This window comes from Triturus cristatus, chromosome 7 (genome assembly GCF_964204655.1).
Source record: "Triturus cristatus chromosome 7, aTriCri1.1, whole genome shotgun sequence".
NCBI lineage: Eukaryota > Metazoa > Chordata > Amphibia > Caudata > Salamandridae > Triturus > Triturus cristatus.
The window spans coordinates 768348145-768361513 of record NC_140590.1 but is presented as its reverse complement, the minus strand read 5'-3'; the positions used below and the strand labels follow the sequence as shown (position 1 = coordinate 768361513).

At 46.5% G+C, this 13369-nt stretch overlaps 1 protein-coding gene across 1 annotated transcript in view; it reads left to right on the top strand.

Annotated features, from left to right (window-relative positions):
* PYCR1 (pyrroline-5-carboxylate reductase 1) overlaps window positions 1–4858 on the top strand; it is a 168464-nt gene extending 163606 nt beyond the window's left edge. Inside the window, exon 8 of the mRNA XM_085617551.1 lies at window positions 3710–4858. Within this exon, the coding sequence (XP_085473677.1) occupies window positions 3710–3872 (163 nt within the window). The 3' untranslated portion in view covers window positions 3873–4858. The remainder of the gene's footprint in view (window positions 1–3709) is intronic.
* Window positions 4859–13369: the final 8511 nt, after the last annotated feature.

Sequence of the window (13369 nt, the reverse complement as noted above, 5' to 3'; positions counted from 1 at the left end):
ATGCGCAGGAAGCATAGAGACATGGGAACCAATCTCTCCCCTTGTGCTTCTCCTCCTCCTCCACTCTCATCACTGCCTCCTCCACCAGCGCCTCCTCCCTGCTGATCCTTACAACTCACCTTTTGAGCCAGGGCCCACAGACGACCTTTGGGAGGTCTATGATGTCTACCCCTCCCTTGGTGTCTCCCCCCTCTCAGGGAGAGACTATACCCATGGGGTATCTCCCCTTGACAATAATATAGCCTACCGCAATCTCCCCGGCGGGCAGCCACCTTCCACAAGGTGGACATGCAGTTCCTGTACGAGGAAGACGATTTTCTCGTCAGGATGCTCTCAAGATATGAGCGGACGGTGTAGTTTCTGCTTGTGCTCAAGTCTTCCCCGGAGACCTTCAAGCCACCAGTAAAAGCTAGAGTAGTAACACCCAGGATGGAGAAGAAGTTTAAGCCTTTCCAATGGGACTTTGTCTACATCAGAGTCAATGTCCCCCAACCCAACTCTCTGGTCTTACATACCATCCGCAAGCAGGCCTCTGTTCCAGACATAGCCAATGCCTCACAACCTAACAACGATAATAAAAAGTTTGATGCAACAGTATAAGGGTGGCCAAAGAAGCCACCTTTGTGGGGGTCCCGCTCTCATAGACCGCAGTGGGAACAATTGCAGGAGCTGGTGAAGCATCTCCCCGAGGAGCTTAGGAAAACGGGGAAGGAGATAGCCTTAGAGATGGTATTTCCCTTGGACACTAACATCTGTAGAGCCCTCAATGACATAGACAGAGCTTCCCATAGGGTGTAAGGGTGGAGACAGCAGCCTCGAGGAGAGGCTAAGGCCACCTCCCCTGACACCACGCACTCATTCCAGAGACAAACACAGCCTTTCCATCAGCAGCTGGGTAGGGGGTATACCAGAGCTGCCTACAGTGTCAACAACAACAAAGGTAGAGGGAGAGGGGGCTCCGATAAAGGGGCCTCCACCTCTAAGCACTGACTTGCCCTCCCCACCCCTGATCACACATCCCCTGAAAAGGGAAGACCGCAAGATTTCTTATCTCGTTGGGAGGAAATCACATCAGATCAGTGGGTGCTCGCGGTTGTTCATGGTGGCTACTACCTAGAGTTTCTCATAACCCATCCAAACATCCCTCTCCGCCCACATACCCTCAGCAGAGAACATTTGAGCCTTCTAGAGGGAGAGGTCTAGGCGCTTTTCTGCAATGGAGCCTTAAAGAGTTCCTTCTCACCACTGGGGCAAGGGCATCTAATCTCTTCACTTCCTCATTTCCGAGAAGGACCGCAAGTTCAGGCTCCTCAACCAATAAATCCTGTCAGAATATTTCCACATGACAATAGGATGCAGGATGTCATGCCTCTGTTTCGACAAGACAATTACATGATGGCGCTGAACCCGAACAACTCATACTTTCACATTCCCATCCATCCCACCCACCGGTGTTACCTCCGCTTTTTGGTGAGTAGTCATCAATACCAATTTAAAGTGCTCTCCTTTGGAGTTACCACCACTCCAAGGGTCTTCACAAAGTGCCCTTCAGTGGTAACTACTCATTTAAGGATTTGGGGCATCCACATTGTCCCCTATCTCGACTATTTGCTGATCAAAAGGGCAGGCAAGCAACAATTCTTAGCTTACACCCTGCTGCAATCTCCCTGCTTCATGAACTGGGATTCACTATAATTGCCACCAAGTCTCTCCTAAAACCCCTGGAGGTCTCGCCCTTCCTGGGGTCTATACTCAATTTGAGCACAGGCAAAGCGTACCCCATCCAGCAGGAGGCGTTGGCATTCCGTTCTGCCTCAATCAGACTATAGAGCTGCCTGTTTCTTTCACACAGCCAGATTCTGTAGCAAAGTGAACCCTGTTTATCCTAGATGTCAAGCACGCTCTCGTCAACAGAAACAAGCCCTTCCATAGGTTTGATCAGCCATATGTGGCTTTTGCAAACCTCACAAATGTCACCCTAGTTCCAAAACTGGTATTATCAGATGGATAGTCATGCGCACCCAAACTTGTTGCTGCCAAACTAAAACAGCTGCCCCTCCTACCCTCAGGGCACACTCACAATCTACATGCAAATAAGTAGCAACCATGGCTTTTTGGGGGGGAAATTCTATTAGCTGACATATGAAAAACAGACACTTGGCCAGCCCCACACTCCTTCACAAAACACTATTGTGTGGCTATTTTAGCCAGTCCACGGGCTACAGACTTTGTTTCGGACATCTGCGTCATCCGCAAGCTAGCCAACACTTGAGGGGTTACTGCTTTACAGTCCATGCAGAGTGTGTAGCAACATATACTACAAAAATAACATTGTACTTACCCTATAAGCATCTATTCTTAGTGTGTAGTGCTGTAGATTGTGTATCAGCCCTACACGCTATAAACAGATGCTTGCTGGGTAACATTCTCCTTATAGCATGGCATTGAAAATAAATGTGGCCCAAATAACATGTTATTTAGCGCAGTTCTATTAATAAACTTTGCATTCACACATTTATTACCACAGCGCAAACATCAAATTCAAATGTATTACCACAGTTCAACAAAAGTAACATGAGAAAAACATGTTCTGCTGCCAGAAAGATTGCATATAACAATAAATTTACTCAGAGAAACAACTCTCCTAATAGTTAAGATATGTCTTGAGGGTGATTTTACCTTGCAGCACAAATGTAACCTCTTGCATCCCCTTTTTATGTAGTACACTTGATAAAGCAAACACACATGAAAGAATGCTGTGGCATAAACCATATATGCAGAAGTACAGAAATAATATGCCATTTATTCCCATTGTGGCGTGAGGCCATGACCAACAAGAGGCAAAGCTTCGAGTGGGTCTATAAGGCCCTCCCTCCTACAATAATGATAATAAATAGCATATTCCTCTCTGCAACAGCATACACAGTTTATGTCCTGTTGTTTTTAAGGACATAGTTATAAAACAATTATTTAAGCAGGTTCAGAGCACAGTCCCTTTGCATTGCCCCTTAACAGTGTGGATCCAAGAGCATGATGCTCCCGAAGGTGGAGTTACTTTGGTAAAACATGAGGTCTGACCTTTGCACTGTGGTACTGAATATCCTAATCTGCATTTGTTACCACACTTGCTCCAAATAACGTGTTTGGGCTACATTTATTTTAACAGGCCTATCTAGGCGATGAAAATATTAGTAGGCCAATAAAACGTTTCTTTGTATAAGTGTACTAATCAACACAAATTGCCACATTTATTACTACAGCACAAATGTATTACTATCATAGTAGTAGAGCGTGACTGACTTGGGAAAGCATTCCTTCATGCCCCGCAGGTTGCATTCTAGAATCACAAGCCTCGATATTATTTTATTGCACCGAATGAAGACCTGTGTTCTGTTTAAAGCAACGCACTATTATTTATATCTACTGCACATAAAAAAATGCATGGCATACCATACGTGCATATTTGCTGAATGCAATATACTATTTATACCGCTGTGGAGGGAGAAGGAGAGGCTGCATGCCCTACTCGAGACACAATTCTGGTAAGTTATGGCCCCTCCGCACACTCAACGTTCATAAATACCATATTAAACTGTACGCATCTGTTGCATTACAGATAGATGTATGTGTAGTCACAATAAATGTTCTGCTGCACAAAGGGAATTAGAGCGTGTGTGTGTTTACTAACCTATGTCTTTCTGTCCTGTAGGGAGCTGCAGTTCATGGCCGATCAGGAGAAGGTCCCAGCAGCAGCAATTAAAAAGACCACCTTGAGCAAAGTGCAGCTGGAGTCTCCCTCTATCTCCACGGCGCCAGCAGGGGCCAAAGTTAGCCTTTTCAACAACAGATATCCTGGGGTAAAAAAACACTAAGTTCCCAGGGTCCAACAACCAGGTCAAGACTGGGCCAGAACCTGCAATGTGTTCCTGCTTGAGGGCTGGCTGGTCCTTTATTTATGATTTCCTTCAGCAACGTTGGCTAATTTAAAATATAGGGGTTTTCTGTTACTCTGTGCTGGAAAGAAGACACGTCTCTCCATTCTGCAGCTCGCATGCAGCACAGAAAGAAGGATGTTATAATGGTAAGGTTGACAAGGGCCTCTTCTTCCATTATGGGAAGGTGGGAGATATAGATATGAATGGAGGACGCGTACCCCCACTTGGCCTTTCAGGACCAGAGCTGGAATTAATGTAGGATGTCTTCTACCCTGAAGGTTTGGTAGATGCCTTTCTACAAATCCACTCTCCTTCAATAGCACTTGTTTCGCAATGAAGTTGGGAAGAATGAATTTGCTCTGTCCTTATTTTGCTTCAGACCATTCCTTGACAATCAAGGTGGTTTAGAACTAAGAGTTCCTGACAGGAGTTGTACGCCCTACCTACAGGTCATCCCTTATGGCCTTCTGTAGCAGTGCTTCCCTCACTGAGCACTACATGCAGGCTATAAAGGCTTCTGAATATCTGCCATCCGTACCATTTAAAAAAGCTTCCCTGCGTCAGGATCTGGCGTTCATCCACGGATCCTGTTTGATTCGAACATTATGTCTTGTACTTACTTAACTTTGTGTCCTGTTACCAGTTTCTTTTTCGCCCAATTATTAGACTGTTACGTTGAGTGTCTGTTACCGAAAACCCATGGAACCACACAATGTTCATCATGACTTGGATTTGGTTTACTGTTACCAGCTTTGTGAGTGCAGCCTGATAGCTGGCCTCCTGTGAGCCCAGAGAGCAGAATCATTTGTTTCTCACCAATGGACAGAAACACCACAAAGACCACTGGCCTGATTTATTTTATATAAGACCAAAATTGAGTAAAGAATGAAAGGTTGGCCGCTATTAAAGTTGTTGAGATTCCATTTTCCAGCTGTACCGGATGCAGTTTTTATATGTGGTCGGGCATTTATGAACTTGGCAGATGCCATCTGGCTGTAGGTCTTCCAACAAGGCCTTGATGAAGTTTGTTTCCATCACTGTTCACATACGTTAGTACAGTGGTTCATGCCATGCCGTTCAATTTTTGTTTCATTGCATATTTGCAGTTTATTGTAGCGTGAACTAGGCCCTGAGGCATCAGAGCGTTTTACATGAACACCGGATTACATTGCACAGTGTCGCACGAGGAGATTAAGTGATTTGCCCAGAATCACAGGATGTTGAGGTGATGCCAAGACTCGAGCCTGGTTCTCCAGTTCCAAAGCCAGCTGCTCGGGCGGTTAAGCCACATCTCCTTTCCCGTTTGGGTTTGGACGTGATCTAGAGTGCCCTAGTAAAGGAGATTAGCGATTATTCTTGCACCACTAAAGATAGTTAGGGAAAAGGATCTAGTGTGTCCTCGTAAATTAGTCCTGATATAGTTCCTGTGAAACTGTTGACCGAAATAATGATCTATGGGTACTCGTACTGTTCTGATAATGTAGAACAGTGGTCAAAGTGACGATTTATGGGGTGGACACAATGAAGGCCCATGCTTATACCTAAGGATATGATGCACACAATTTCCATGAGTTGGATCCATGGAGCTGTCAGCATTATTTTCAGACACAGCTTTGGCTGTGATGTTTAAAGGTCGGATTGCGGCACTTTAGTGTCTTGAAATAATCAAAATATCCTTTGCCTGACCCGTTCGTATGTTGCAAGTTTTGATAGGCTACAGTGATGTCATTGCCCATGTGCACCTCAAACTTTGATCTGATTCTGTATTGACCTTTCTTAAATAAGTGGATTGTGGTAAAAAGGGTAAAAGACCCCTGGATGGTCTGATCCAGCCTTGGTAAATAGATTTGTTCTACAGTTTTGTGGTTATTGTTGTTTTTTTTCTGCCAGTCCTGAATTTCTGGTGGTCAGTTTGCTTTCCAACCATTGTAAACTGTGAGAAGATGTTGTGGCAAAGTTTAATCTTTCATTTACCAATAATCTTATTGCATCCCTCTGTGGAAGACCACCAGTCAGAGTGGGACACTGGTGTGGGCTGAGTCAGAGCACCTGCTCTTGGCGGGCCATGCAGGACCTCCAGCTGGCATGAGTGGGCCGACCTGCTCAGGATCTAAAGAGGCTAAGGGACAGGGCAAGGATTGGGCATTAAGGGGACTGTGTTTTTGAAGACTGATACGCACTACCGCAAAATTAACAACGTTTTCCTATGGGAAGAATAGGCAGAGGTACCTTGATGTGTACCCAGCAGTTTCCAATAGGGAAATGGACCCAAGCTTGCACTGAAGAGACAGTATACTGGCATACCAGGAAAAATTGCATTTGCTAATAATTGCTTGTTCCCTCACACAGTAATTGTCCCATTGACCATGGTGTACCTCAGTTTTCCTGCCCTCTGATATTTTATGAACAGGATTGTGATAGAAGTAAAGTACTTTGTCTCTGAGTAAAAGCTCAGACTTGACATTCATTTAAAACTTGACCCCAGAAACCCGTAACTGCCCTGTGACCCCTGAAGAGATCACCACAATCACCCTGAAAACAATTTGAGTAATCATTTTGTGAGTGCCAACAAATGCAGATCACACTTACAAATTGTAAATACAAGTAATGAAACTCTTTAAAAAACAAACAAACAAAAAAATATTGAGTTTTTACAGTTACAGCAATTGGAAAAAAACAGCGTAACACTGCAGTGCAGAAATCCAGAGCATCAGAAATAGCGCAATATCTACATGGCCAAAATATCCAAGTGCATACATGCAAGACCAATATGGCAATAGTTACATACTCCGTACAGTGAGGAAGGAACCAGTTAGGTACACAGCGATAAGTAGTGAAACTCTATCAGGTCTTACAGTCCTTTCAGGTTAAATAAGTGTCACCAAAGATGCCACTTGTCCTGGTAAAAGAAAGCCAGGCAAATGTATTTTCCTCCTGCAGGTGCCACTTGTTGATCACAGATTTATCGTGATCCGTGACTGGGGAAACAGTTTTACAGCCCATTCAGGCGTTTTCCATAGAAGTCCCGTAATCATTAAGTTTCAGATCTGTGCAACCCATTGTTTAGCAACGGTCTGAAAAATCTAAAACTCAACCATTGTGAGAGAGCGAGGGATGCTGAGGCAACATGGCAGATCAAAGATTTTCACAATAAGAAGCATGGCTTTCAGATAAAAATCATCAAAGGGAGAGAATGTCTGTCTTGCAGCAAAAAGCGTTATTTTTATTGCTCCAGCTGCATATTAATATAAAATAATGTCTGGTAAAGCCATATCTTCTTCACTCCAGAGCATAGTCTGCTTCTGCATACTAAGGCACAGGCATTTCCCCACCCAAATGAATTTGAAGATCAAGTGTTTGAAAGACTGTCAGGTAACAAAATATTACCTCTAGATAGTGTTTTGAAGGGCCATTGCAGAACCCCTTTTGCAAGACCCTAGGAGATGTATTAAATAGTAATACCTTAATTGTATTTTGATTTGTCTGTTATCCTAAATGTGATGTAAATTCCTGAATAGTGCCAAAGGCCTTGGCTTTCTTCACTTCATTAGCCCTTAAAAAGAGCTCATCATCTGCAAATAATTTTTACTGGTGTCCCCGCCATAGGTGGTGATTTATGCAAAGAGCTGGCATAAGCGTAGCAAGCTACATGGGGCACATAAGACACCCCTACTGTGGGCCTTTCCTTATTGTCAGTTGACCCTGTCACTTCAGCGTTTATCGTCAAAATACCTGTAGATCAGGAGTACAGGGAGACCACCAGCTAGAATGGAAAGTTAAGTTTCTCCATAACTAAAAATTAAATGTCTAAGATGACCAGGCAAGGCCCTGCTCGAAAATTCTAAAATATCGCTTTTGTTCAAATTTTAGTTATGGCATAAATGTTGGTTGCCTCAGCTAGAAAAAAAATAACGTTGGCCAACAATCTCTCCGATTTGGTTCATAGATCAGCTCTGGTGGTTGTAGTTCTAATTTATATCAGTAAAACCAATTCTGCTGAACTAAGAGGTTATAGTGGTCTGATGAAGGAAAGCCTACGACTGGAGCATTGTGTCTTTAGTGAGTTGGAGTAATCTGCAAACCTTATGTATTCATACCGTTCAAGTGACCATCGTTTAGGGTCTTACCCCGTTTTACCTACATTTTGTATTTAAGACAATAGCCGCCTAAAGAATTTTTTTTATTTAACTGCCGGTAATTATCAAGATGTTTTGCAACCTGACTCGGTTGAGAGATAATACCCTCAGCAAAAAAAAATCACTGTGCCACAGCCCAAATATTTGTCTCTCTCAGTATTTGTTAATTGTGTTGTATGGGTACACTATCACGTTGATACTATAGGAAAATGGGCTATAGGTAAATTAATGAAAAAACAAATCACATATTCTGCCTCTGAGCAGAATGCTGTATAGCACACATTGATGTAAGGATTTTTTTTTTTTAACTTATTTTTATTGCCATTTTCACATTTCATACATTGTACATCATTCATATTCTTCAAGTGGTCGTGTCCGATCATATTATATCTGTAAGGATACTTAACAAGTGTATTGATTGATGATTCGTCACCAGGAAGCATAAACAGTGCATACAGTTATCGTGACGTTCACATCCTACGATCTCGGGTTCCATATATGGCAAAGGAACTGGGGTTTAACATAGGCATAAACTAGGGAATGGATATGGAAGAATATATCCAATTACATTAGTGAGGGAATGTAGCGTCGTGATGGTGAGGTACCTCTGATACTCATGTTTGCCTATCCTAGTCGGTACGACCGAGAATCGTAATAGTGTGCCTGGAGCTAGGGTGTGTCAAGACCTCGCGCGGTTGGGAGTCTACGGATTCAGGTGGGCAGGGCCTGTGACTGTGTACTCTGGATTAGTTGTGTAGCTGCGTCGTCTGGTGGGTCCGCCCCTGGGGAGAGCTGCCTAAACTGGTATAATAACATGGCCCATTCCATTGATATAGGGTGCTTGCGGGTCCCTTTCACCTCCTCCTCCCGTAATGTCTCCTCCTCCTCCGCCGCCCATTTGTACGTAGCTCCCACCCACGCCGCCACCGGAGGACCGGTGGGGGAACGCCAATGCATGGCTATGCTGCGTTTGGCCAAGAGCACCGCTAAGGAGAGGAAGCGAGTCTGCACCTTGTGCTGCTTACTTACGCGATAGATGCCTATGGCACTGGCCTCCCAAGTGTTCATGCAAGTTAGCCCAGTGAGGGTACTCAAAGCGGTGTGAATGCGGTGCCAGAAGATTTGAATGATGGAGCAGCTCCAAAACATATGCCGGAAGTCTGCATTTTGTTCGTGACATCTGGGGCATAGGAACTGAGTGTCAGGGTAGAATCGTTGGAGGCGTGCAGGTGTGAGATAGGCCCTGTGTAGGATGTAATATTGGATGTTTTTAAAACGTGCGTTTCTGGAGACTTTCTTAGGGTATCTCAAAGCTTTCTCCCACTCCCCCTCATGGAGCACCCGCCCGATTTCCGCCTCCCAGGTGGCCCGGAGGTTCGCCAATGGTTTATTAGTCAATTCCCGTATGGCTTTGTAAAGCCATGTAGTTAGATGGCGTCCTGCTCCCATATGTAGGATCGTGTGTAGCACTGGGTGTGTGTGTGGTTCCCCTTTACTTAGGTCCTGATGCGGTCGGTAGCTATCTAGGAGTTGGCGGTGAAGCAGGAATTGCCCTGGGGGAAGCTCGTATTCCTCCACCAAACTAAGGAACGGTCTTAGTTGCCCGTCCTCGAAAAGGGACGCCGCCTCCGTTAAGCCACACCTCGTCCATGCGCGAAGCGCGCTATTCGTGTAGTAGTGTTCCCGGTTGGGCCATCCTACCAGAGTGAGTAGAGGGGAGTACAACGGGGTCCCCGGGGACATGCGGTGTATCCGCAACATGCACTTACGTGCGACCAACACCTGTAAGGGGTACGTGGGCTTTGGGTGTGTGCCAGGGAGGAGCAAGCGACGGAGCTCCGGAACCGATACCTGTCCTGCGATGGTATGAGTTTCCACAGTATACATGTCTGCTGTCCAATGAGACAGCCATTGCAGTTGTGCTGCTAAGAAGTAGGCTTCGAATGATGGGGCTCCCAAGCCACCCTGCGTGGTGGGCAGTTGTAGTTTTGTCAGGGCTATTCTGTGCCTGGTGGACCCCCAGATGAGCGCACTAAGAAGGGAGTCTAGGTCCCGGAAAAAGGTTCTGGGCGGGATTACGGGCAGGTTGGTAAAAAAATACAGCAATCTCGGAATCATGATCATTTTGGCCAACGCCACTCTCCCAATTGGAGCCAATGGAAGGCTCTTCCAAAATCCGATCGTAGCCCTAATGCTCGCCAGTGCCTTGCAATGGTTACCCTCGAACATATCTGTGGAGGAGTGGTAGAGACGAATACCAAGGTATCGGGGGGCCTCCGCGCTCCAAGGCACTCGCTGGGTTCCTATGTGAACCTCCTGCGGAGGTAGTTCCGGATGCAGCGGATAAATTGTGGATTTATCCCAATTCACCCGTAGTCCTGAGGCCGCAGTAAATTCCTGCAAAGTTTCCCAGAGGGGTGTCAGATCGTCCGCAATGTCCCGCACATAGATCAGCAGGTCATCCGCGTATAAGGAAACACTATGCACCGTGTCTGCTATCGGGATGCCCCAGCTCTCCCCTTCCTGCCGGAGTCGTATGGCTAGAGGCTCCACCGCCAGGGCAAAAAGCAGAGGGGACAGCGGGCAGCCCTGTCGCGTGCCCCTCTGAACCGCAAACTCCGTCGATATGTATCGGCCTAGGCGCACCCGCGAGGTCAGTCCGGTGTACAGTAAGCGCGTATAGGCTAGGAGGGTGGGCCCTATGCCTACTCGCTGCAGCACCGAGAACAGAAACTGCCATGTGAGGGAATCAAAGGCCTTCTCAAGATCTAAGATGAGACAGGCCGCTCGGGGGTATATCCCCCGTACCTGATCCTGAATGTGGAAGACTCGACGTATGTTCTGGGACGTACATCTGCCGGGTATAAATCCGCACTGATCCGGGTGAACCAGAGAGCGTATAATTTGGACATATCTATCCGCCAAGGTCTTCCCGAAGAGTTTGCAATCGGCTGACAATAGCGATATTGGACGGTAGGAGGCCATTCGCTGTGGGTCCCTATGTGGTTTCAGGAACGTCACGATTACGGATTCTCGCATGGATTTCGGCAGTTCTCCCTTCTTCAGCGCCGCCGCAAACACCTCCACTAACCGAGGGACTAGGTGCACTGAAAACGTCGTGTAATATTCTAGGGGGAACCCATCCAGCCCCGGAGCTTTATTTCGGGCCAGGGCACGCAGGGCCCGCGTCACATCCGCCGACACTAGTATGGCATCTAAGGCCTCCTTCTCTGTCCTCGTGATTGTTGGGAGAGGTAAAGGATCGAGAAAGCGATCCACTACATCCTGCGGGGTAGAGGTGGGGTCGCTATATGTCTCGGCATAGTAGTCGCAGAAAGCCCCCAGAATCTCCGCTTGGGAGCGCACTAACACCCCCCCAGGGTCCAGTATCTCGGTGATGGGCTTGACTTCCGTGTCTTGCCTGGCCAACCACGCCAGTAGAGTGCCCATCTTGTCCCTCTCTCTATGCATCCGTGTAGCATAGGATCGGAAGTTGCACCTTCGCAGATCCGCGGAGGCCGTTTGATAGGCCGTTTTGGCTTCTGCTATACGCCGCGTCTCCTCTTCGGACGTAGCGTCCCGTTTGGTGAGGGTCGCCAGGCGGTGTTCCGCGGTGGTGAGGGCCTGTTCCAATACGCGCTTAACACCCGTTATTTGCTTCAGGCACTCTCCCCGGGCCACCACCTTAAACGCATCCCATTCCACTAACCTAGATGATGCTGTCCCCGAATTGCGTGCGAAATAGTCTTGGATGCTACCTTCCTGATCGTGACGAAAGATCTGGTCTGATAGACAGTCCCGCGGTAAGCGCCACGTGGGGACCGGTGGGTGTGGGGGCCGCCAGTGTAACTGGAGAATGTGAGCATCATGATCGGATATGATCCTGCCCAGGTAGTCTGTGTGGGCGATCCTGGGCAGGATAGTCGCCGTACATAAGAAGCGGTCAAGTCGGACGCGCAAGTTGTGTGGGATGGAATGAAAGGAATACAAGCGGACCAGGGGGTGGCGCATCCGCCAGGCATCAGTGAGCGACCAGTGCGAAATCCAAGCCCGGAATCTAGTAGTTTGCTTGTGCGCCGGGGAATGCAGTGGAGGCGGGTGCGATCGGTCAAGGTTCAAGTCAAGTGAGCAATTATAGTCTCCTCCCAGGACCCAGGGTATAGAAGCAAATGGGGCAAGGACCCCTGTGAGATGGTCCCAAAACTTGTCTTGGTCAACATTAGGGGCGTAAACGCTACCGAGAAGTACTACCTGTCCGTCTAGAAGACCCTCCAGTAGCGCATATCTACCTTCTTTGTCGACCACTCTCCGAAGCTCCCGGAAGGCACATTGATGTAAGGATGGTACCTTTTCTATTTTTAAAAAAAAATTGTGCCTCAAGGGATGGAGCATGATGGCCGTGCTTGATCTGGAGTATATTTGCCAGATGATACTATGTTACCAAGGACCTTGTGCTTTCTTGTTGCAGGTTGTAGTATCACATTGAGCTGTTGACTTCCCCACCAAGGTGCTTCACACTGCCATACTGCTAGCACTATTGTGATAGTGTGCTGTATAAGTGAATACATAGTTTTCATTTCCATTACTTAAACCAATTGTACTTATTTACCAGATTATAGTGGTTTGTAAAAAGAGAACCCATTACTGGAGCACCGTGTCTTTAGTGACATGAAGTTAACAAAAGGCCTACTATTCTAGCTCTCACTGATACTTCTGTGTACTATTTGGGATGCCCCCTTCCTCATTGCCAAATCAACTCACGCTTTCCACAGCTGCTTGTGACTCTGGTATTTTGCTAGCCCACTATTCCTTAACATAAGAAGTGTTCTGAAATAATATTTTCAGGTTCACCGTAATGGGATTTATTTTACTTTCTCTGCTGCCCCATTCATTGCAAAGCTGTCAAGTGTTGGTACATCGCTTTATGTTGTGATCACATTGCTCTGAATGGAAGCCCTCTATGCGATCACTCCTCTAGCACCTCAGTCATTTATGCAGCCACTTCTCCATCCAAACACCTATCTATCCACTTACCAATGCATTCGACCATGTATTCACCTGCTAATTCAGTCACTTTTGCAACAACTCAGACGCTCATCTACCCAAACACCTATCCTGTCATTCTTCAATAAAACGAACTCATCATCGCATGAATGAATGCAGGGATTTCTAGAGTGCAGGGCTACTCAGAGGAGTGTCATTCATCCACCAACCCACTTATCACACGTATCCAAGTATTCAAGCACAAACTCCCCATCTATCCACCAACTTGCACATCTGCGACTTCTCTCACACACA